This window comes from Lepisma saccharinum, chromosome 1 (assembly GCF_977018435.1).
Source record: "Lepisma saccharinum chromosome 1, izLepSacc3.1, whole genome shotgun sequence".
Taxonomy (NCBI): Eukaryota; Metazoa; Arthropoda; class Insecta; order Zygentoma; family Lepismatidae; genus Lepisma; species Lepisma saccharinum.
In genome coordinates, this window is record NC_139229.1 from 185,563,579 (window position 1) to 185,590,261 (window position 26,683).

At 38.5% G+C, this 26,683-nt stretch overlaps 1 protein-coding gene across 1 annotated transcript; it reads right to left on the reverse strand.

Moving 5' to 3' along the window:
* Nucleotides 1-420: 420 nt before the first annotated feature.
* Tsp2A (tetraspanin 2A) lies at nucleotides 421-25,035 on the reverse strand. Its single transcript, XM_083144234.1, has 5 exons — nucleotides 24,872-25,035; nucleotides 23,554-23,751; nucleotides 7,020-7,196; nucleotides 3,305-3,490; nucleotides 421-1,287 (listed from the first exon to the last, which is right to left on the reverse strand). Exons 1-5 carry the CDS (start codon nucleotides 24,986-24,988, stop codon nucleotides 1,219-1,221), a joined length of 747 nt encoding a protein of 248 aa, XP_083000360.1. The 5' UTR covers nucleotides 24,989-25,035; the 3' UTR covers nucleotides 421-1,218.
* Between the last annotated feature and the right edge of the window lie 1,648 nt (nucleotides 25,036-26,683).

The following is a 26,683-nucleotide window of genomic DNA, read 5'->3' on the forward strand; positions in this document are numbered from 1 at the left end:
ACCAGCATAAAATGTATTGCCTTCCTTGTTCAAACATACTTAATGTTTTCTCGCATTGGAGTGTTTCTCTAGTTAGTGAGCTTCTATCTGGTGGGAAATTGAGAAAGTAGGAAGATTTTTACAAGTCTTCAATTGTCACACATCACTCTATTCCACCATGTAAAGTCTATATCAACAGATCTTACACCGAAAGTGCATACAGCTTTTACAAGAGAACTGGAATTACCACTGCATGTAAACGGATCTAATGCTCTAAAGCAAACTGTTCACAAGATATGTGACGAAATCGTTTTTTATTTTTTAAATCAGTATTACGCAGTCCAAAATATTTATTACCATGATGTGTATGACATGCAAATGAATTACCATCAAACACAGAACAAAGTATACTACGTTAAGTACATATATTTATTTTCTCTAATTATGAGCATACAAGTTGTACTTTTGTTTACAATAAACCTACTTATGAACTTCAGATTTACATTAAAACAAAATGCACAGGTATAAAATATAATTTCTAAAGTAATGGAAACCAAAATCTGGAGTAATTCTTCTAGATGGTGCGCATTTGTTTATTTAATAATTTGCTTTTTTGGGGACTATGCCCATACAAAACTGAAATTCTTGTTTATATCGCTAACATAATGTGTAAAAAATCAATTATTGTAGCAATCACTTACATGGACGAGAGTTTCGTAAATAATGCTTGATGTTGCTCTTTAAAACATTATTTTCTTGTTTTATTTGTACATAATTTAATATTGCCGAAAGACGGACCAAATCACTATTTTTATCTGTTCTTATATCATACTATTTACTAATGTTCTTCATCATGTAGTTTTACGCTACATACCTCGCTGATTTTTTAATGTTCCACAAATCACAGAACAAAATCTACTCTTGAAAAACTCAGAAAAAACACTTGTTAATTGTAAGACTCGTGTTAACATGCATTAATAAATTGTACATCCAGCAGCCACAGTTTCTATTTAACTGTTCGTTTCGATGCCTGATTGATTACTATTTTAGACTGCCTTCACATTGGTGTCTTTTTGTTAGCACCCATTTTCCTATCCTTTTAGTAACTATTTTCCTGCTTAATTGAGAGTTTTTAGTACCCACGATCGCCTTACATGTAATACCTTACTGGACCACACACACACACGGAAACACATAGTTACATTGTTGAGTTATAGTTCTTATGCAGGGAATGAATATCTAATCGAACTGTTGTTTCTCCTTAGTTGATGCTTGAATCTGGACTGCAGCTATCGCAATGGACATCACCTGTAGGTGAAACAATAACGATTAAGGAATGACGTATTTGATGCAACGTGACCATGACCATTCTATTACATTCCATGAAATATCCAGTTTTCAACTGCATTCATTTCTCAAAATGACATTTTGAATTTTGGAACTCATCTCTTACGTAATTTTTATTAAATAAAACAGCTCCCTAGCTAGATATTTTGGCGCCCTATGCAGGATTGTGGTTTTGCGCCTTTGTGCGTCCTTCGATATTTTTCTTCTTGTCTCATGGTTTGTGATATTTACATCCTACATGTCTTGGAATGAGGAAACAAAGAAATAATAATCACTAAAAAAAATATATGTTATATTTAAGGATTCGTGGTTGCATTTCTGATTTTTAAAAAAGTTTTGTATATTTAAGAGTATTTCAGTTCAGTCTTAGTGCCTGAAGAACATCTTTAAAAACGTACTATTACTACCCATACAGCACACAAATATCCAGGAACAGTGACGGAGATTGGGTTCCAAAACTAGGGGGCAAGGTGCAAAAAATGGGGAGAGAAGTACAGTTTACTTTTCCTTGGTACAAAGGTTTAGCATAGTACGGGGAAAAAGTGGACGTCTAATGGACGTCTTCTGGATATTTGTGACGAAATTCTGGACATCCATACGATGTCCCGGAATGCCCAGTAGACATCCATAGGACATCCGAAGGATGTTTTGGACAGTTTCGGACATGGATTCAAGTGATAGGGACATTATCTGGATGTTTTTATTTCATTGAGCATAAGGGTATATTCCAGACTAAAAATGTACCTAATCTGGACATTTTGCTGATATTTTTCGCACATAACTTTGGATACGAAAACAAGATTTATGGACTGGATTTACACAAATCGAGGACCTCGGGTACATGTATGCTTGTAACAAGTACTCCACTCTCTCTACCTCTCACTCTCAGTCACCAATTCACTCACTCTCTCTCTCTCTCTCTCTCATACACACACACACACACACATACACACACACGCACTGATGCACACAAATTCACACACACACAACAACATATCCGAGAAATACTTTGTATTCACACGCGTATCAATGATAAGCAGAGTATGCAGAGCTTATTCTTCACTAACACGGCTAAGCAAATTAACTTCCTCAATATAAACTCGCGTCTGGCGTTGTGTTCGAGACACCAAGAAAGCTTCGTGGCAAATAAAGTTTCGCCTGGCCTGGCGCGCATGCGTGACTCACTGAAAGGACAACGGGCCTACTGAACGACGCAATTCCTTTGGGAGATATTTTTTAAGTTACGTTTTATGGTACTGCATCACAGAATTTGAGTCCTAACATAATTAACTTGAGACTGGAAACTATGAACGAATCTTTACACGAATATCAAAACATTTATGTCAAATTTTTATTAACATGTGGACGTAATACCACATAATCCCATAAATATCCAGGACAGGGGATTCCCTGGACATCTGAAATGGAAGATTCTATGGATATCCAGGACGGGATATCCCATGGACGTCCCATGGATATCCAGAGCTCGATATCCAGGACTGGATATCCATAGGACGTCTATCAGATATCTACAATATCCCTGGATCTGATCTGGACATTGTGGATATTCTATGGACGTTCCTTGGAGATGTGTGCTTTATGGGTAGTCCTTTGGGAAACAGAAAATATCAGCAGTGTGTTACCAGAATATACCTCTGAGAAGTATAAATTTCTCCATCGCATATTCTGACTTTGTTGTCTTTTTTTTTACATTTAAAAGAAGCTTTGAACGGCGCCCTGTGCATATCGTCCTAGGCTTCAGCCTCCCTAGCCTAACCCTTACTTGCTACGGGCCTCAAACAAGAATATCAATATTCAAGATGCGATGTAGCTTGAAAGGCATACTTGTTTTTTGTTACATTTATGCTCTTCTGCTTAATTATTTTAGTTAAAGACAACAGATAAGCAGAATAGAGTCCAATATTAAATACTACGTCATCACGTGTAATGTAATTTAAGCAACAGAGTTTTCACATACCTGTAGGAAGCATAAGAAGAGAGTCACACCAGCTGTCCAAGCGGCCTTTCCCTCGAGGTACCAAGTGATCTCGTCCTTGCACCCGTAGAAGAAAACATTCCCGGTGACCGTGTCCCTGCATTCGGAGGGAATGGGCTTCTTCAAAGCGGTGTAGTCCTCCCCTCCTTCGGCACCGCAGCAGCCAACCTACGAGGAAACACAAAATAATTAATTACTTTTGCTAGCATGTCCAGGAACAAGTCAAAGAGTTAAACTTATCTCACAAGTCAAGAGTCTCCCTCACGGAGACAACTAAATGAATCAGACACATGTGTGTATTTTAGAACATTTTACGTCACGCTGTCTTAGGCCACGCTTTTCTAAGACCCATTTTGATTGATTGAGTTGGGTTTTAAATCCACATTATGTACAGTAAGGCTAATCGGGACTCGACCTACAGTTTAAAGTGGAATACGAACCACTATGTGCCTCCGCTTGATTATAAGGCGACGACGCTACCACTGCGCCATCGGGAGCCCCTGATACATTTTGAATGCACCACCATTCCTTTCTTCTTGCTGTTAACATTTCCGTTCATGTATCATCGAGTGTTCATTGCACTCCACATAGGAAGCTTAGATGCTAAACTACTGTACAGAATTACATCTTTCTATCTCAAATAGCTCTTTATTCACAGTGATTTATATTATACACAACCACTAACATCTTCCAAAATTTTCCCAATACCTCCTAAAATTTCTCACAGACGTCTAGTTTACACACAAAACTCGAAAGGCATCAATTCAATGTTGGTTTCTTGGGAACAATCGTGCGTGATCTGTTGTATTGATGCATCACAATGAACAGTAGCTGGCAAAAGTACCACTTCTTGCAATCTATGTGTATTTAGATGCACTCAAAGCAGTGGCGTATGCTGGTTCTAACGAGTGGGTAATCTCCGACCCTTGATCCTCAAACTCCAAAAGTTTCCGTGTAATTTATGTCAGGATCCATATTGGATTTAGGAATATTGTGTCGGAATGTTTGTCTTATTGCTACGACCACAATCAATTAATTCTCGTTATTGCAGTTTAATGTACGTGTAGAATTTCAAATAGGAAGACAGTATTATAAAGCTATAAAAAAACAGCCTGTGAAATATAAAATGAAAGACGTGCATAAAAACCCGCAATATTAATTTAAGTGCAAAATTCAACTTACTCCAGGACCCGATTACTTGTGCCGTACCACATCCAAAGCACGCTGTTTGTCCAGTTGCACGTCAATACGTGTCTGTGCGAAAGATTGCAGCTTAACAAAGGAAGTTATGCGACTTTTGGATTTTTCATGTTTGGCACAAGCGCTGCAAAGATTACAGTATCAGCCACGCGTCCATACATTCTTTTCAGCCCCGAAAAGTAAGCACGGCCAACAAAAAAGCAAAGCTTATTAACACTTATACTTCCTGTCAACCATGGTGTTTTGTCATAATTTGCTTGCGAAAATGCCTCACATATTCCCGATTTTTGTCTGTGTGTAGAAAGAAGTTCAAGCGATTTCACTGGACTACCTTTATTAACAATTTGCAACTTCTCCTGAAAAGATCTTGTTCCAAAAGATTTCACCAGCAAATCTTGTGTCACATCCATTACCCTTTAACACAGCACTATCACGACAAACACTAACACCTAAATAAATAATAAACACGAAGCACAGCACGAAGCCAACGACTACACGCATTCAGTTTCACGCGCCAAGCTTCTGTTGTTGTGTTCCTGGCTCAGAATGATTCTCCCTATGAATGATAAAAAAAATCCCTTTCCGAGCTCGAAATGACAGGTTTTAAAAGTTCGTATCATTGCAGGCCAGAGCCAGAATTTTATTTCGAGATGGGGATCATCTCTTATTAGCAGCCGCCACATAAAGTTGAAACAGTGGGGTTAGAAGTCCTGAAGATGAATCTCAGATTATTACAACGTATTATGCAAGGTGTTTAATCCTGCCAATGAAGTAAAATTAATTTCCACTATACACTTTTTAAATTAGATATTTGTAGGATTTCGGGGAGGGGGGTTTCAGCCCCCCGAGTCCTCCACCTGACTACGTGCCTGATGTGTTTTTTTTTTCGTTTTATGTTTAATTCGTTCCTCTTCATCACTATTAATCTAAAGAGGCGGAATATAGCAACTTAAATTAACTAATATATATATAATTTATTTTTGATATCTTTCCCTTTAAAAAATATTCAGTTCCGTGAAAGAAGTATTCTCGCTGCTTTTGAAGATTCGAGAGGGGGAAACAATCACTATTTTTGTAAATACAAGGATGGGGGGAGTCAGCATATAAGTGCTTTAATTGCTTAAGCTTTGAATTTTAATTTAGTTTGCGTCATCTTCAATATTTAAGCTTTTTCCTTTTGATAAATTTATGTTCAAGTAACAGAAATCAGCAAGACAGAAGCAAATGTAAAGTGAAAATTAGCGTAGAATTGTTTTGCCCATGTTATTCAATTTTCCTGTTCTTCCCATTCTACCGGGTATGTTTTCCCTAGTTCAGCGGAGGGAACGAAAAAGGCTCTGAAGGTTGAGAGTGCGACCGGTGGACTCTCACAAGAAGGAGCTTACCCTGGCCACGGAATCACCGCGCCTGAGAAGCAGTGTTTCCTCCCCCTCTTTCCTCTCTCCTCGCCAAGGGTTGTAAGGGAAGCGGGAGGAATGACGTCAGGGTGAGATTCCCTGAAGTCATTCCACCGGCTGGAGAAAGGTCCCCGGACATTCAGCGGCAAACGGTTGGAAGCATTCGCGCGCTGGAAGCAAAGAAATGTATGCATCGAAATTGGTTTGGAAGAATATTGCGAAGAAATGTGTGTATATATATATATATATATATTTTTTTTTAAAAAAAAAAAAAGAAATACAGCCGGGTCATCTGCGATTACCTAGATGACCCAGAGTATACGCCGCTGACCCAAAGAGCATCATTAGCAGCTCATGACCTTAATGTGTTGCTGGAGTCAAGAAAAGTATGCATATTTGTGTCAATTGATACATTTTGAGTTCTCTGTATATGTTTGTTTAGGCGCTAAATTTATAATTACATCCCCTAAAAAGTATTTTATGCAACTGCAGAGTTTGCATATTCCCTTGTAGAGGTAATTCACATGTGCACAGTACCTATCTCTGTTCTCACAAGTAATAGATCGTGGTTTCCTACAATTTTCTGGCTTGGGGTGTGAATACAAGTATGTTCATTTCTAGAAATTAATTAAGTTATAACATATTTTTACAGCCACTTACTTCAACATTTAATAGCATTTATACCGATACATGTGAAGAAAACTATGACGTAAAACACCTTTCACCATCGAATGAAACAAGGAAATATTCAGTAATTGCGCTCCAGACCATGCAATTTTTATGAAACCAAATGTACAGGGTGGGCCAAAAGTAGGCGTACAATATATTTGTGATAGGATAATGTATACCTACTTTTCGCCCAGCCTGTATATATAAAAAAGGTCGAGGAATGTTGGCGAAGACTCGTATTTAACAACACGTATATGTAGCCTGTCGGACCACAGAAGTGAACAGATACAAAAAAGGTAGAGAATAGATTCTCTGTAGCGTAAAACACTATAATTGTGACACACTTTAAAAACTATTTAAAGTTGTCATGCTCTTTCGAATCACCTTGTCTAAAACGAATATGAATTGACTTTCGTGTTTTTTCTACTCACATTCTCCTGTATCATTTTCAAGATGTTCTTGTTGGTTTCTCTGTCGGAGTACATGATCAATTCCCTCATCTTCGAAGCGATCACTGGTCCTATCTTTGATTTGTAAGATCCGTTGTCAAGCAGAACAGCGGCACCAGCCAGTCCGAGTATGAAGCACAGCACATCAAGTCCAATGAACTGCAAGGATAGAAAATATGCGCGTGTCAAACCAACACAATAGAGCTAGATGCTGCAAAATAGTAAAAATTAACCAAGTAAATCGAACCTGGAATAAAAATGGTCCATAATGAGGAACACAGTAATGGTTAAGATACATTAATTTTAGCGAAATGTCAAGAACACGTGGCAATGCTATAATGTATATTACATGGGAACAACAATGTGACTGTTTGGAAGTTATCACAGAAATATTTGTGTGGGAGGCTGACGACGTTCATATAAAATTGATTAAGCAATAATAATAATAAATCAGCAATAACAATTATTATAATTTTAAAATATTATAATTAAAATTATTATTATTATTATTACTGCACCCTGAGAGAACACCTTTCACAGGGAATACTAAATAAATGAGCGAAGATCTGACACATCTCTTTAATTTTGTTTTCAAGTTGTTGTTTTTAAAGTTCAAACCATTAATACATTGAAATATACTGTATATTAATTACACTGGGGAACAGTGAAATTGCGGCACAGTGTTTGAGAGCTAATTTAGGGCAACTTTCATGCTACTGAATAATGATATAATAATATATTTCCTGAATTGGCTCTAATTTATGAAATAAATGCAACTAAACCAAAATGGCGGAAACATAAGACATACATATAAATAAACTTCCAACAACAATTTAATATTTCTTTTTGTGATTACAATCATTGTTATAAAAATAAATTTATATAGGCCTATGATCAAAATAATTAAGAAAATATGTACACAATGACGTAACAAACTATGTGAAACGTTTTCTATACGATTTCCTGCTGTATTGCTTTTGAGGACAATCCCTCTGTAAGCTCCAACAGTAGTCGGCCATCACGTGGCGATCCCACCGTCCCTGGTACCTTTCTTCCATTATCCTTATATCCTGATGGAACCTTTCTCCCCGTTCTTCACTAAAATCATCAACGTTCTCAGGGAATCTGTCAATGTGGCTATGTAGAAAATGTATGTTCACACTCATATTAGCTCCCAATTTCTCAAAATTTTTCAACATATTTCCAACTATATCGGGGTACTTTTCTGCTCTGTGATTCCCCAAAAAGTTTTTGACGACGGACACAAAGCTCAGTCAGGCCTCAGATTCGATGTAAGACATGTAAGTTGTAAAATTGGCATCATTTATGAGTGTACGAATTTGTGGTGGTCCGTCAAAGATTCCTGCCTTCAATTTTTCAATACTTAGTCCTGGAAAAGTGTGGCATATATATTTGAAACAAGCACCACTTGTATCTAAGGCCTTGACAAACTGTTTTATCAACCCAAGTTTAATATGCATTGGCGGAATGATGATTCTGTCCCTATCTATCAGCGGTTCATGAATGATATTAGCTTTTCCCACTAATATTTTCCCTTGGGGGCCAAACTTTTATCGTCCAATGCTTTTCTCTAGCACGACTATCCCACAAACATAGGAAACAGGGATACTTTGTGTACCCACTTTGTTGTCCTAGTAAAAAAATCACAATCTTCAAATCCACACACACGAGCCACTTATGTTCAGCATATTCAATTTTTTTCTAAAACCATTTTTATGTTTTGGTATTCTTCCTTAAGCTTTGTTGAGTGTCCGATATATTGCCTAGCAATGCTTCATAAGTTGCCTAGCAACAATTTACAAATAAATAAATAAGATTATTATGGGAATTTCAGCCCATTATCAAATTTTGATATTACCGAGAAAAGCGTAGAGTAATTTTACCTCCTATATTTTCCATGGTGTGTTTATTTTTATAACTGGAGTCAATTCAACTGAACCAATCATACAATTGTCAATAACAGCTGTTTTGTGTGCTGAAACTGTTATTAAACTTTATGCCGCAAAATAAAATTTTTTTTTTGTTCCCCAGTGTTATCATTCTCTGTTAGATCTTCTATCCACATCAACCAAGGAAAATCTTTGAACGCTAAGAGAACATTTTGGTCACGAATTTTGTGTTGTGCAAACGTTCACTAAGAAATCTCATTTTTGGGAATTGGAACACTCTCTCTCACGAAATTATTTATTTATTGGATTAACTGGTAGAATACGAAACGTCAACTTCTGACCTTGTTTCTGCATTTTACACTCTACTATGCTACGTGATCTGGTTTTAGGAACATAATCAGCAAAAGCTGGGGAAAAGTGGCCTTATGCAACGCTTCAGTTCGTCTGGGTCCACTATAGGCATCTCAGGTATCACAACTGAAGTCAAAATAACAACAAAATAGTTGACTGATCGATTTACTAAATGATAGCTCAAGGCAAGAAAATCAACTCGTCTGGCAGTAAGAAACAACATTCGATCAAAAGTAATCTGTCGATATCTCGAAAACTAGCCAATGTGAAGATCTAAAACTTTCTGCAATTGAAGCCCTAGTAAGTACCAGGTGGTTATAATTAAAGTGACGGTGTTCAGAGTGGTACAGCACGGGCTGTAATGAGAGTAGCAGTCTGAAACTTCGTAGATATGCTAATGAAGCAATGCGCTCGCGAATTATGAAAAAAGTTCCAATTCTCGCCACCAGGGTAAAAAATGGCGCTGTAAGCAGTCAAAACGTGGAATTTTCCGTAACTCTGACGTCAAAGTCGGTGCCTAACCATTGTGTGAGCTCCCTGGTTGTTGTTGGTGACGCTTGTTGCTTTTTCCTTTAATAATGTTCATGTAATTCGAATAGTGAAATTGTAGCGATATTTTATTACAAAGAGTATTGTTTTCTGCGATTTATAGTGTTTTTCCTGTAGCTATACCAAGTTTTGACTGCTTACAGCGCCATTTTTTTACCCTGGTGGCGAGAATTGGAACTATTTTTTGTGCATAATTCGCGAGCGCATTGCTTCATTAGCATATCTACGAAGTTTCAGACTGCTAGTCTCATTACAGCGAGTGCTGTACCACTCTGAACACCGTCACTTTAATTATAACCACCTGGTACTACATAACTTATATTAATAAGAATGTCAGCCTGCCTGTGGGAATTAAACAACAATTTGAAAGTCAGCAATTGACACATTTTAAACATCGTTGTATTTCAGAAAGAAACATTTCCAGTTATAAATACTAAATTTGGTGAGTGAAAAGAACTTATTTTCATCTTGATACGACATCGGCCCTTCAATTTGAATTAGTGTTGCCCACGAGACGAGACTTTGGCCTGTCTCGTCTCGTGGAGCCTCGTGGAAATGCTGTCTCGTCTCGAAAATATTCGTTTGTCTTATGCCACATGGTCAATCTCGTCTCGTCTCGAATTTTTAAAAGCCTGTCCCGTCTCGTCCCGTGGGCAACACTAATTTGAATGTTCCACACTCGAAACGAATTGATTCATATCAATTTCACAGAAACTACTAAAGACGGAAACATAAAATTCGGTGGACAGAAACACATCTGACTTCTACTAAACTAACGTGACACAAAGAATCTCGATCGGATTGTCTGTCTATCTACGGCAATCAAACAATCGATACATGTTCAACCTTCGGTATCATCTCACAATTAAAGCTACGAATGAGGTCTATGCAATTTTGTTGTGCTGAAAGATATATAAAAAAATATCAACTTAATTCTAGAAAGATTTTCCCAATTGATTTTATTTTATTTTTGTTACTTTTTCTTGCTTTTCATGCCACTTTTGACTAATCGCGCGGATGAGGATGAATGATGATATGATGACAATGATGACAACTGACAAGACAACAGCAATACCCAGGCCGTGATTCGAACCCGATACCCTTGCTGTTGTAGTGAGCTGTGCTAACCACTCCGACACGATGGTTGGCAATTTTCCCGATTATTAGTTCGTCTTGTTCATGTCAACAATAGAACCGTTCGATATCTCTTGACTGCATGGAAGCTACTACATCTAAAGAATACAGTATTTCGTGAACTGAAAGATACCAGGTGCTGGTATAGTTGGATACTAAATATATCGGCCGTCCATATGTTCTTATAGCAAGTTATTCGTAATCAATAGAAGGAATATATTTTGTGGGAAACTACAATTGCTGCAAAGGCAAAGTGTCGTGTACGGACTAAGATTCAAATGCAAATTAATTATGATATAAATTATCCTCATTATCTGTTTGTTAAAAATTCTTTATCCAATAAAACGGAGGATATGTCGATCTACTGGTCAGTACCCATGGGGCATTACTTGGTATCCTGCTCTATCTTGCTTCACTTGGGTTACTCTGCTAGAATACTAATTAACTGACATTTAAATCTTTGATCTACCTACGAGCATAACTATAAAAGTTTTATAACGGAAAATCACGCCTTACAGATTAACAAATCTGATTAAAATAATTATAGATTAAATTATTCCAATTAAGACACGTATTCAGTATAATTCTATACTTAGTATAATTTGAACTAAGGCAAGGTGCAAGTGGATGATGTTTAATGTTGCATTTGGCCACGACAAATCGTCTCTGAAACAGCATTTGTATATGTTCTTATGGACATTAACGGAAAAAAAGAACTTTTGATCTAGTGGACCGATTGAGCAGAAATTCAAGACCATGGTAAAACACATTCTAAAAGTCAAGATTCTGAAGTTTAATAAAAATCGAGTGAAGGATAAAGCCGTAATTGAGGATCAAAAATCACAGAAGATAAGAAAAGGGCGCTTGAGAAGATAGCATTCACGCTGAGCTGTCCTACTTTCCATGCTGATGGACAATGAGCGGGTCAATCACCTAATCTCGTCAAGGGTGCATTTCATCAATACAGGGGTAGATGGCGGATAACAAGTTTTTCTGGAGGGAAAGTAGAAAAGGACTTAAGCATAGAGGCTAGACATGGAAGTCTTCGCGCGAAGCTGAAAGAAAACACAGTACTAGTGGAATATTCGTTCGGATCGCATCCGTGCTAGCTGATTTCGCAAAAGAGTCTTTGTTAGTTTTCGAAACGTTGAACAGCCACATCATGGGTGAGTAGATCGCTACAGAGCCGCAAGGGGCTTTTCCCCTTCCGATCGCGCCTACGTCTGCGACAAAATTCCATCAGTCGTCGCGAGAATTTGATTACCGCCGTGATAAATTATAGCCCGATAATTTCATAACATCATAGAAACGCCGCCCGAACTATATTTAAAGATAACCGCCGCATGCGTAGCCCTGTGAACTCTGATTTTCAATGTGTGAGAGATCGTGAACTGTTGATATGCTGAACCATTGTTGAAGTGCCAAACCATTGTTGAAGTGCCAATCCAGATCCATTGTCGAGATGTCGATCCATTGTTGAGATGCCGAACCATTGTTGAGATGCTGAACCATTGTTGATGTGCCAATCCACTGTTGAGATGCCGAACCATTGTTGAGATGCTGAACCATTGATGAGATGTCGATCCATTGTTGAGCGAACTCAAGATCCTTGCTTCAACGAAGATTACTCCAGAGAAAGGAAGAGAGGAATACGGGTTGACAATCGTAAGTTAAGTACTGGAAGTGAAAGTGATTCCGTTAGTCGAGTGTCCATCTGAGATGTCATCCCAGGTAGCTATGACCCAAGTCCAGCCGTAAGGTAAGAAAGCATTTTATGAACGTCGGAGACCATTCCAGAATATCGGCGCGTTATTCTAAATATAGGATTACACAAGATTCCGTAGCCAAATTGACATAAACATTATCTACTTCGCATATTAACAAGTAATAATCATTTGAGTATAATTATCAGTCCTAAAATCACATTGCTTTGAGAAAAAATTGCTAACAACCGTCTTTAACTAAAAGCCAGACAATGATATTATTCCAGAAAAAATGAAAGTATTTGTAGTAGAATTAGTATTGTGTAATCTGCCGATGAATGTGTGAGTGAGTGTGTGGTTTGTGCGTAAGAGGGCAGCCTGTATACTATAAATTGATTTATTTAATTATATAGATTTCACACCCATTTTGTCGTGTTACGTAATTTACAGAATAGAATAATATAACGGTATAAACAAAGTTACCTCGCTTTAAAGGTCCAACTGCGTAAACGCGATCCCTGAGACCATATTTATTATGATATGATTCTATTCCTTATGGCTTAAATTACAGTTATACTTGACATTATTGAACTAATTAATTTGTGTACATTTTACTTTAATTGATTACCACTGAACCCGTCGTCGCGGCTTTTTACAAGATGGCGCCCGAACATGCGACAGGGCAGGCCGAACATGCGACAGGGCAGGTCGAACATGCGATAGGACAGGTCGAACATAGTTACGTTTAGGCTAATGTGTCGTATTTGCGTTCTAAATCAGCTGATCAGATAGGTAGGCCTGAGTGGTCTGTGGTAACTGCATAGGAATATGTTAAGATAATCGTAGCCAATATGCAAGCTATGGATAGGAAAGTAAACTGTTTCATTTGTTGTTGCTAGTATAATTGTAATTTCAAGGATTGAAATTTGATTGAGAATTTTTATAAGCCATAAACTTGCCATGTTTAGCGACGGGACGTTAAAGCGAAAGGAGCTTGTGAGGAAAATTTATTAAGCTAAATAATAGAGTTATAGCAATGAACGCGTAACCAAATTAATTGAAGGTGAATAATTACGTAACAAACACAAACTTAGGATGTTTATCATTTATTGAGGTATTCTGGAATATTTGCATGTTTTGTTTATTGTATTTTGATATTTGTAGTGGTTAGTGTAGTTAAAGAGTATATAGAGGATTTTGTGAATACTATTATGTTGCATGTGTGTGTATATATATTTTGGGCTTATCGATCAACAATTAAATGGGCGAAGAATTAAATTTTTGGGCAATCCGGCGGTACGGAAAACGACTAGGCCGATGGAAGAAAGTGGAACCCCGTAGGCTCTATTTATGAAAAAGAAAAGAGAAATTTATATCTCGCTGCGAGAACGCATCGAATCCAAGGAAGAAGAGAGAGAGAATAACGACCGAGCAGAAGGGTGATGGAGAGAATAACTCGACAAAGGAAGAAGATTGAAGAAATGGACAATCGAAAGGAAGGAGAGGAAGTGACGTTACTGGAAGGCGACCAGGAAGGAGAAAGCAACCGTGCTCCGGAGAATACCGTTATCCCTGAAAGTGAGCAGCCAACGGCAGTGTTACCAACCCAAGGCACCATGGATGTTCAAGCGATAATGGCGCTCTTCACTACGATGATGAAGCAACAAGAAGAAGAGAAAGAACGTCGAAGAGAGGAGAAAGAAAGGAAGAGGAAATTGGAAGAACAAGAGAAAGAAAGGAAGAGAAAATTGGAAGCAGAAGAGAAAGAAAAGCAAAAAGAATTGCGAAGAAGAGAGAAAGAACAACGACACCGAGAGATGATGGATCAGTTTCTACAAGCATTAAAAAAGAATGATGAGAAAATAGAAAAGGTCCAAGAAGAGTGTGTTGAAAGACATCGTGATAACTCGAAAGACATTGAGAACCTGGAAAAAACAGTGGAAACTGAAGTCAGGCAGATCCATGAACACCTGGCACACCTGGGAGAGAAGATAGAAGAAAAGAAGAATGACGTGGAAAAGAGAATGGAAGAGGAATTCCGAATGGTTGATCGTCGACTTGCAGCGGATTCCAGAATGGTGGAAGAAAGATTCGGACAAATCGAAACAAAGATGACCTCAGAACAACAGCAATGGAGGAAGATAAAAAACATGACGCAAGACTTACGCCAAGACGTCACACGAATCAAAGAAACGATGCAGAGAGAGACTTCTTCAATCGTTATTACGTCACCACGAACAAGGAACGAGGAAGACCAGCGAGAAACAACGCCCCTGGCGACATCAGCACAGGAACCATCTCGATCGGGGAGTCCGTCCACAGGCGATGACGTCATGGAGCAGGATAGCAGTTGCTCGCGAGTCCACTCCGTGGTACAGACCAGTGTGGCCACCTCGGAAATAGGCAGGCGTTCCATCTTCTCGAAGTTTTCACTGGACAACTTTATGATTTTCGACCAAGAGAAGACAGAAACTTTGCCATCCACGTTTCTTCAAGAATTCAAAAGAGATTGCATTTTATATGGGATTCACGAAGAGGATTACCTGAAGCTCATCCAGAAACTTCTTCGCGGTTCCGCACGCATTTGGTTAGACCACCAGGTACCAGCGTTCAAGACTTTTAGCACCTTCGAAAAAGCTTTCATTGAACAATTTCAGTGCAGATCATTGGTAGAGAGGAAGGTTACCCAGTTAAGAAACAAGCGGTACGACGTCAACGGAAAGCTCACATACAAACAGTTTTTCTGGCAGAGGGTGAATGAATTCCGTTCGCTTAAGCCCGGAACCGAAGTGATAGAAATCCTCACGGCCATCAGAGCGATGTACCCGAGCTATGTACAGAGGCAGCTTACAGGAGATGTGTTAGAAAATTTTGACCGAATGTCGCTTATCCTTGAAGACATGGATTTGCTGAAGGAGAACGAAAAACATCGATGGGAAGATCAATCAAGCAGAAGAGGGAATAATAATTTTGATAGGAAGAGAGGAGAAAATTTTCCACGAGTGCAAATGGCGACTACACGCAATACATACAATGGACGTCGACAACAATTCAATCGACAAGAACAATCGCAGTACAGTCCTCCAAGACAGCGAGACAGGGATGCCAAAGGCTCGAATCGAGGGAACTACCGTGGAGGCAGACAGAACACGAACGCAGGCTACCGAGGGCGTGGCGACATACGATTTTCAAACCAGGAGGAAGACAATCGTATGGAAGAAGGCAGAACACAAGCTATTCATTTAGTAAGAACCGCCTACAACAATGAGAAGCAAGAAACTGAAGAACAATGGCCTCAACCATCAACGAGTAGGGGACTCAATCCCAACGCGCCAGATTACCAGTCAGGTACTCGTCGGGATAACAGCCACGGCGCAAGAGCGGAAAACTAACACCTTCCGACGACAGCTCGGCTCGTGTCGGCGGAGAATCTGAGATGCAAAAGGTTCTAGAGCCACAATCCTCACCTGTGAATCGACGACACAAAATGACAGACATAGAAGTAAGAAGTTGTTGGTTCATAAATAACTTATGAGAAGATGATGATGAAAGCGATGCTGCAGAGAATTCGAGCAGGAAATTATGGCCATCTCAAACGCCTCAAATACAGTTAAAAATAGGAGAACACTCTATTAATGCCATCGTGGACACTGGGTCGGAATTGAACTTATGTGGGGAACAGATCTGGAAGAAAATCTCTAAGGATATAACGAAACCGCAGCTTAGTAGCAGTAAGGACATTAGGCTAGTAGATTTCTCAGGCAAGGTTAGACAGCGACCACTAGGGCACGTGGTAGTAGGTGGCAAAATAGGAGATATGGAGACTCTAATAGATTTTTACGTCGTTCGAGAATTGAATGTGGATGCTATTTTAGGCATGGAGTTCCTTATACAGTATAGCGCAGATTTGAACCTACGTAGAGGGACGTTACGTTTATGTGACGACGCCAGTCAGCAGGAAGCTGAATTTATAAATAATAGAATGTACTTCCCAGAGGAAGGAAAGTGTTTTAATGTTACAGAAAATTGCGCTACCTTAAGCCCTGAGGAAAAAATTGATGTATTAGTGTCTAATCTCAACGAAATAAACATGGAAGCCCGAGAGAAATTCAGAAACGTCCTACGAGAGCATGCAGAGATATTTTCAGAGAAACCAGGCAGACGCAGAGTATACACTCATGAGATCAAAGTTGAAGGTGGCGAACCAGTCGTGTCACGTGTATATCCAGTGGCCTACTCCTACAGGGGCGAAATAAGAAAGCAGTTGAGACAGATGTTAGATTGGGACATCATTAGACCGTCGAATTCTTGTCATCTCAATCCTCTACTGGTTGTTAAAAAACCGGGAGGTAAAGGATTACGTTTGTGTATCGACTTTCGCCGACTGAATCAGCGTTGCAAACTACAACGTGTAAAAACACTGAATCTTAACGAAATATTACAAATTTTTCATGGCAAAAAGATTTTTTCAAAGTTGGACGCTAATAGTGGGTTTTGGCAGCTGAACCTATCCGAGCAAAGCAAGCCTTATACTGCCTTTCTATTTGAAAATCAATTGTATGAATTCCAAACCATGCCTTTCGGATTATCAAATGGCGTTCAAGGTTTCACCAATGCAATGAACGCAGTGCTAGGAGCCGAAGTTAGTGGATTTTGCCTAGCGTACGTGGATGATTTGATCATTTTTTCAGAGGATATAGAAACACATCTAATTCACCTCGATACTGTTCTCAGTAAACTTCATGACGCAGGAATGACAATTCAACTGGATAAATCAGAGTTTTTCAAAACACAAATTGAATACCTTGGCCACATAGTAAATGAAAATGGAATTCAACAGCATCCCAAACGTTTCGAGACGATCAAGCAGCTTAAAAAACCGACCTCAATTAAAGGAGTTCAGAAACTATTAGGAGTCTTTCAATGGCATAAGAAGTTCATTGACCAGTTCGCACAGATGGCAGCACCGCTGTATGAACTTTTGAAGCAGAATCGGAAGTGGAAATGGACTGAGGCACAGCAGCAGAGTATGGATGCTCTAAAAGAAGCTGTCTGCAAGGAACTGCAATTATATCACCCAGATTTTAACGACACCTTCTACGTGCAATGTGATGCGAGTATGTTAGCGCTAGGCAGTTGCCTATATCAAATCAAGGATGGGGAAAAGAGGATAATTCAATATGCAAGTCGAGCCTTGAGAGGGGCTGAGAAACGGTACAGCATAAACGAACTGGAATGCTTGGCCATCATTTGGTCTATCCAGAAATTCCACATTTATCTGGCAGGAAGGGAATTTATTGTGGTAACAGACCATAAAAATCTGCAGTTTCTAAATCAAGCAAAAAATTGGAATAGTAGGCTAACGAGGTGGAGTCTCCAGCTTCAAGGCTATAATTTTAAGATCCAGCATTGTAAAGGGAAGGACAACATTGTTCCGGATTCACTGTCACGCTACTGTGAAGGTGAAGGTGTGACTACAGCACACGTCAACCATGTAATCATTGGCCAGCCATACCTCCAGATGTACACCGCCGAAAAACTAGCGGAAGAGCAAAGGAAAGATCCAGCCTTTCAAGGGATTTTTCAAGTACTCGATGGCAACACTGACGACGGAGATCGGCGAGAGAGAAGAGTGCGTGAGTTTTTTCGCCTCGAGAACGGCATTCTAGTACGCAGCGATTTCCATAACAACGGGCAGATAAAGATCTGCATACCAAACCACCTCACAGCCCAGATGTTGCAGGAGTGTCACGAAGATTCAGGGCACTTTGGATTTGAGAAGACCTGGAAACTTCTGTCACCTTTGTATTATTGGAGCTCGATGAGAAAGGATCTGAAAAAATGGCTTAGGAACTGTGAACGATGCGCCGAAACCAAGCCACAAAAGCAAGGCAGAAATCATATTATTACATCTCTAAGGGCGACAAAGGCACGAGATATTGTGGCGGTGGACTTAGTTGGCCCCTTACCAGTGTCAAAAGGAAGAGAGAGATATCTATTTACAATCATGGACTTGGCAACCAGATATCTAGTGGCTTATCCAATCAGATCGACTAACACCAAACTCTTACTTAAATATCTAACAAAATTTTATTTTGTTCATCTGGGAAAACCGACTTGTATCTTGAGCGACAGAGGCCCACAGTTTGTTAGTAAGGAATGGAAAGAAACACTGGAGAAGTATAACGTTAATATTATGCTAACTGCACCCTATCATCCATCTTCGAATCCCGTAGAGAGAGCCCATTCAGAGATAAATAGGTTAATGCGAGTGTTCTGTGGAGAGAACCATTCCACCTGGAGCGAACACGTAACTTCCATAGTATTGCTACTAAATTACACTGTATGCACATCACTGGGGAGCTCACCCGCAGAACTTTTTCTTGGTCAAGACAACAATAGTACACTTCTGCAGCACTTCGGAATCAAAGAAGAAAGACAAGAAACACCGTGGAAAGAAAAACTGATAGCTGCCGAAACGAGAGTCCGAGAACTAAAACAGAAGAGGAACCAGAAAAGTAGTAAAATTGGGGAAGAAATCAAGGAAAATGATCTTGTATTTATAAAAAGCCACTATCTGAGCTCACAAGTTGATAAAAAGATAAGTAAATTCTTTAACCTATACGAAGGACCGTATATTTGTTGTGGAAGATTAGGAAATAACATCTTAAAACTCACAAACTGCAAAAATGGCAAAGAAACTACACCTCAGCACATCGATAATGTAAAAAAATGGAATTGTTCGACAGAAAAGAGAGATTCGTGGTTTCAACAGCTAAAAAGGAACCAAACAAATCCTACCAACGACCAAGCTGCAAGCTAAATGTAGAGAAACTTGTATATAGCAAATATCTATATATATCATAGTCTAAATATATATATATATATAACATAATGAAGTAAAAAGTTTAAAGAATTGTTAATTAAAGTAATCACATTTATATAACCATGTCTACATGATGAAAACTAAATTAGTTATAAGTATATAATTTTCCATGTTTTAGTCAAGTTATGAAAATTGATTTATGCATATAATCATTATATTTAAGTGTTGTAATTGCACTCATTTGAGAAAATCAAGCGTAGGTATGTCTTAAGGTTTTACATATAAGTTCACTTATTCGACGAATGAGAAATATTTAATATTCATTTGCAAATATTTAATATGTAAGGTAATGATTTATAGTAATGATAATTGTGCTTATGTGATATTGTGATATTGGTTATGAAAATGGTGTAAACAGTCCAGGGTTCGAGTCCCTGATTCGGACGTGTTAAATTTAAGAAAAGGTAGGCATAATTTTACGTTATTATGAAATTTATTGTGGGATGAATTTTCCTCTAGTCAGCAAAGCTAATTCCAGAAAAAAATTCATGTGTAAGAGGGGGAAAGTTTATAACGGAAAATCACGCCTTACAGATTAACAAATCTGATTAAAATAATTATAGATTAAATTATTCCAATTAAGACACGTATTCAGTATAATTCTATACTTAGTATAATTTGAACTAAGGCAAGGTGCAAGTGGATGATGTTTAATGTTGCATTTGGCCACGACAAATCGTCTCTGAAACAGCATTTGTATATGTTCTTATGGACATTAACGGAAAAAAAGAACTTTTGATCTAGTGGACCGATTGAGCAGAAATTCAAGACCATGGTAAAACACATTCTAAAAGTCAAGATTCTGAAGTTTAATAAAAATCGAGTGAAGGATAAAGCCGTAATTGAGGATCAAAAATCACAGAAGATAAGAAAAGGGCGCTTGAGAAGATAGCATTCACGCTGAGCTGTCCTACTTTCCATGCTGATGGACAATGAGCGGGTCAATCACCTAATCTCGTCAAGGGTGCATTTCATCAATACAGGGGTAGATGGCGGATAACAAGTTTTTCTGGAGGGAAAGTAGAAAAGGACTTAAGCATAGAGGCTAGACATGGAAGTCTTCGCGCGAAGCTGAAAGAAAACACAGTACTAGTGGAATATTCGTTCGGATCGCATCCGTGCTAGCTGATTTCGCAAAAGAGTCTTTGTTAGTTTTCGAAACGTTGAACAGCCACATCATGGGTGAGTAGATCGCTACAGAGCCGCAAGGGGCTTTTCCCCTTCCGATCGCGCCTACGTCTGCGACAAAATTCCATCAGTCGTCGCGAGAATTTGATTACCGCCGTGATAAATTATAGCCCGATAATTTCATAACATCATAGAAACGCCGCCCGAACTATATTTAAAGATAACCGCCGCATGCGTAGCCCTGTGAACTCTGATTTTCAATGTGTGAGAGATCGTGAACTGTTGATATGCTGAACCATTGTTGAAGTGCCAAACCATTGTTGAAGTGCCAATCCAGATCCATTGTCGAGATGTCGATCCATTGTTGAGATGCCGAACCATTGTTGAGATGCTGAACCATTGTTGATGTGCCAATCCACTGTTGAGATGCCGAACCATTGTTGAGATGCTGAACCATTGATGAGATGTCGATCCATTGTTGAGCGAACTCAAGATCCTTGCTTCAACGAAGATTACTCCAGAGAAAGGAAGAGAGGAATACGGGTTGACAATCGTAAGTTAAGTACTGGAAGTGAAAGTGATTCCGTTAGTCGAGTGTCCATCTGAGATGTCATCCCAGGTAGCTATGACCCAAGTCCAGCCGTAAGGTAAGAAAGCATTTTATGAACGTCGGAGACCATTCCAGAATATCGGCGCGTTATTCTAAATATAGGATTACACAAGATTCCGTAGCCAAATTGACATAAACATTATCTACTTCGCATATTAACAAGTAATAATCATTTGAGTATAATTATCAGTCCTAAAATCACATTGCTTTGAGAAAAAATTGCTAACAACCGTCTTTAACTAAAAGCCAGACAATGATATTATTCCAGAAAAAATGAAAGTATTTGTAGTAGAATTAGTATTGTGTAATCTGCCGATGAATGTGTGAGTGAGTGTGTGGTTTGTGCGTAAGAGGGCAGCCTGTATACTATAAATTGATTTATTTAATTATATAGATTTCACACCCATTTTGTCGTGTTACGTAATTTACAGAATAGAATAATATAACGGTATAAACAAAGTTACCTCGCTTTAAAGGTCCAACTGCGTAAACGCGATCCCTGAGACCATATTTATTATGATATGATTCTATTCCTTATGGCTTAAATTACAGTTATACTTGACATTATTGAACTAATTAATTTGTGTACATTTTACTTTAATTGATTACCACTGAACCCGTCGTCGCGGCTTTTTACAGTTTTCCTTTTTGGTTCAATGAAGTGAACGAAGTTAATTTCCGCAACTGGGGAGACGGGTTCCCTCCAGTAGATATTTGTGAGAGTAAATGGTTTTTATATAGTTTTATTGTTTTCTTGTAGTTAATAATAATAATATAATAGTAACATGCATTTCCTGTTCATTTCTGATTCCCCACTAAAGTAAAAATTTCAATTCACACGATACACATACTTTAAAGAAAGCTCCTGCCGAATAATCCTCTCAATGCGTAATTTACATGTCTGATTTTCGTAATGGATGCACAAAATTAATTGAAATGTTTAATTTCCAACAATAACCAAACGCTACTTGGGCGATTCTAGGATTAGGGGACAATTTAAAGTCTATGGCAATAGATACTAAGCTTGTGGAATAATTCTAAACATTTTTCCACGTGCGAGGAATACAACCCTGTATGGAACACCAATTATAATGAAAAACATGTTAAAAAATAAGAGATAAAAAAATATACATGCAATTTGTCATTAGCATGTAAAATGCGTATTAAATACGCCTGGCATGGCGTAATAAAGCTGAAGTGCATTTTTCCTAAATGTAACTTTTATTTATGAAGTATTATTTTATATAAATGTTACATTTTCTTTATCAAGTAAATTTTTTGTATAAACTAAGTGTGATAATTCATAATACCATGAAAAGAAAAAAAACAATCAACATTACAATAGAATGGGGATGCGAATAAACTTTTAACCCCTAGATCCTATGTAATAGGCATGGCCAAATTTTAATTTCATTTTTGAATGGCAGGGATATTATTTTTCTTTAGTAATATTACATATGGCAACATTATTTCAAGCTACTGTGAGTGACCATGCACTTTGGAGAAATTTTGTTTGACAGATATTTTTGTTCTGAAACCAAGGCCAGTATATTAATTGGTTGTCACTGGCAAGGGCTAACTATAATTCGGCAGACTAATAATAAAGCTATATTAAAATTAGGATTTACTTGTTGAATGATTTGAAATGAGAAGCCCAAACCTTGGGGTATTTCAACCCAACATCCTGAAGAGAAAAATTAAAAATCCCTGGTTTGTCATTAGCGTGGACACGACTAGAGTCATAGCATAGACAAAATGCCATTAGCATGGAGCATGAAACTTTCAATCATTACATAAAACGTTATTAGTCAAAATTCAGTTTTCCTGCCTACATAGCATCATACACATCTAGTATCAAGAAGAAAAGAAAATTCATAACATTTCGATCTTCAAAAAAAATCTTTTTCTAACGTCAAAGTGTCTCCTAAATATAGAATCACCCACTTATGCAATTCTTGCTGATAATGAAGGATATACGGTTCATCCAGTTCCTGCACCACGTTCTACAATTGAAATGGTTTGTTTGTTTGTTTGACGTGGTGTTTTAAGTCCACTTTATGCACAGTAAGGCTAATCGGGACTGGACCTACAGTTTAAAGTGCGATCCAAACCACTATGTGCCTCCACCGGGAATCAAACCCGGGATTCCATGATTTCAAGGCGATACAATTGAAATGGGGCGGCACATATTTTATGAGTATTGCTATGGTTTACACATATTCTGGAGGGATAGCGGAGTACTTACGATCTTGAGGAGGAAAGAGGTTGTTGCAAACGTCCCGCAGCACCCCAAGAAGGAGATGGCCACGACGATGATCCCCGCGATCATGAGGATGTAGGAGCCGATCCAGAACTGCTGGAGCTGCAGGGCATCGATCCACTCTTGGAAGTCAGGGTTGAGTCGAATGTACACGGCTAAACTGAATACGGTTACTCCAAGGATCTGTAAGAAGAGGAAGGTACGATGTCATCAGTGTATTGCACGGCGACTCCCGACGACAATAGTCCTTACCTATGAAAGGAACTTTGTTAAATGAGTGCCCAGAAAAAAGAAAATGTATTTGTTAGAATTAACCAAAAATATTTACTTATATTTTGGTAACCATAAAAATGCACGAAGTGCTTTATTAATTTTGGCAATTTAGATTAAACCATGTGCTAATGAAACAGATGGGCTGATTTGACTAGAAATACTAAAGACAGCTGTTTTCACGAACAATCATTTGTGAACAACAAAGATTTGCTACCAGTATTATACATATGTGGTGCTGGTGGAGGTACTAAATTATATATTACCACGTCCCTATTTGTTAGTGAAGCAAATTTCGTGAATATTATAGAAACAAATTGAACACAATTGAAACTCCCCCTCCCCCGCCGGATTTATTTTGAAGGAGGCTAGGCCAATTCTGTGATTTGTATTGTGTACTGCAAAACTAAAAGAAAAAATCGGAATCATTTGGGAACTTCACTTTTATTCTTCAGCCGTAAACTCATTCTATGTCGCTTCCAGGCATGTTACATTCTATGCTTGTACACTTGATCAAAATAGTATTTTACAGTTATCGATGATGTAGAAAAATATGGTACTCTTCACTCACAAGCCTTAAAAATTTACTTGTATTTGGATGACTATGGTTGAAATTATTTGCTTAATATGAATAGAATAGTGGTTTTTTTAATAAAATTCATGTCTTTCTTTTTGTAGCTGTGCAAATTTATCTCTAGTCGGGCAAGCTTCACGATTACACATCTAGGACGTTCATAATATATAAGCAGTACTTAATACAGTAAGAAGTCACTTCCCCTCCCACTTTTTTTTGTCCGAGGAGATTTGGGGAAAACTCAATCCCAATATCCAATTATCTTGATGTGGATGACACTGGCACGATTTACACAGAAAATATTACTCGTTCTATCCAAATTCCCTCAGTGATACTTGCCCTTAACACGAAAGGCTACGCCCATCCTGCAGCACAAAGAGGTTATAAAATGGTGAACCACGACACAAAAGATGACACTTTTAACATACGAACGACGAATGAAACTTAAGAAATGCTTACCCATGTGCACGCTAAGAATCCCAGAAGGGTGTAATTCAGGTATTTAATCTTGTTGTCCAAGCTGAGGCCTCTTCCGAAACCTTTTCCGAATCCTTTCCCGAATCCTTTCCCCGCCATTTTGATGGAAACTACGACTCGATTGAGTGTGTTTCAAACAACGAACCCTGTCGATACAGAAAGGAGCTTGCGATTAGATAAGGTGTTATCTACTTATCTTTCTTTGTGTAAATATTCTACGCTAGGTGTATAGAAATAACGCTTGGAAATGGTGAAATGTACCACGTAGGCGTTATCTCGTCGTAAGATCTACCGGAAGTATGAATTGCCCACTCACTGCTGAGGAATTTGAGCAGGTAACTTTGGATATTGAAACTTCCTTCTGTACATTTGATATTCCTTACAAGGCAGTGGCAATTCTAGAAGGTGGAAGAGGTTGAACCCAAGTTTTGTAGTTTGTTCTTTCTTGTGTAGCAACTGCGGTGGTCAAGTCGGTATGGCGTTTGATTGCCACGTAGAAGACACGGAATAGGTGGGTGGGTGATTTAGGTTCGGGACTTTTACGGCCTTGTTCCTACATAGAGCGACTTTGTGGTTAATCCGACCTGGGTGGGCACCCCTGGGGAGTAAAGGTGTCGGTGCTGATCACATCACCCTAAAAAATGGCCGAGATCGAGAATATGTAGGGCCTTATCTCCACATCCCCCTATATGTGACTTCATGCCACATATGAAGCAGCTGCATTATTTACATTTTCGGCCAAGGTTCAGAATAGAATATCAAGATGCCGAGGATGAGGTGTGCCGAAAAGGGATCTGATGGGAGTTGAAACCCCGTTTTATACAAAGAAAACAACAAAGAACAGATGAATGAAAAACTGAAAGATAGTCCTCTTTCATGAACATGTGACTGTTCCCATGGAAAGTATTCTCGCTCATTTCTTGCTGACAACACTGTACTGCCTCTCATATGCACTACACGAGGAAAGTTGGAAATATCGTACACCGTAAAAAATGAATGGAAAGAAGCATATCCACCAACTAAACATCAATGACAGATTTACATAACCTGAATATATTTTTACATATGATGACGAATAAAACTTTCGTGAAATATCCTCAAAAATACTCTTGAAAAGGGAGGAGAAAGAAGGTGTAGGCAAGGAGGGCAAGAAATCTGCATAGGAAAAAGGTGGTTTTATCCCTCTTACTTCTCACACAGAGAAGGTAGTGAAGGGGAAATAAAAAAAAGCAAATATACAATTTTTGTCCCTTCTAGAAATACAGACGTATGTGAAATTGCGTTACGAAGTAGTAGGTAGAAGTCTGGTACGTTGGCTCTGAATAGGGTCATGAACTAGCATCATTTACAAATCGGCGTGGGTGGGGCAACGTTTCAGTTCCTATCGAAAAGGGCGATACGTTTTATGGGTTGTGCTTTGTCCATGAAATCAGAGGCTTATCTGACAGCGTAGTCATTTGTTGACAACCTGATTCAACCGAAGCGTGTGCAGGAAGAAAAAAAATGTGAGCGATAACGGACGGAATTTAAAGCTGGAACTCGCTTCTGATAAGCGGTCAAGATATTGCATTGTTTATGGGGACAAATGAGTACAAATATATAACTTAGTTGGTCTAGCGCTTATTGGTAAGCACTGAAAAGTAAAGTGTCCTCAGTTGGGATTCTTTTTCCCATGGTTTTTTTTAGATAGGAGCCTGCAACCTTTCGATCTTACCTTATAGTTCGGCAGCACTGAGACAAACCTGGTTTTTGCCTTATTGACTTTTTCAAAAAATATATATTGCTAGTATGTAG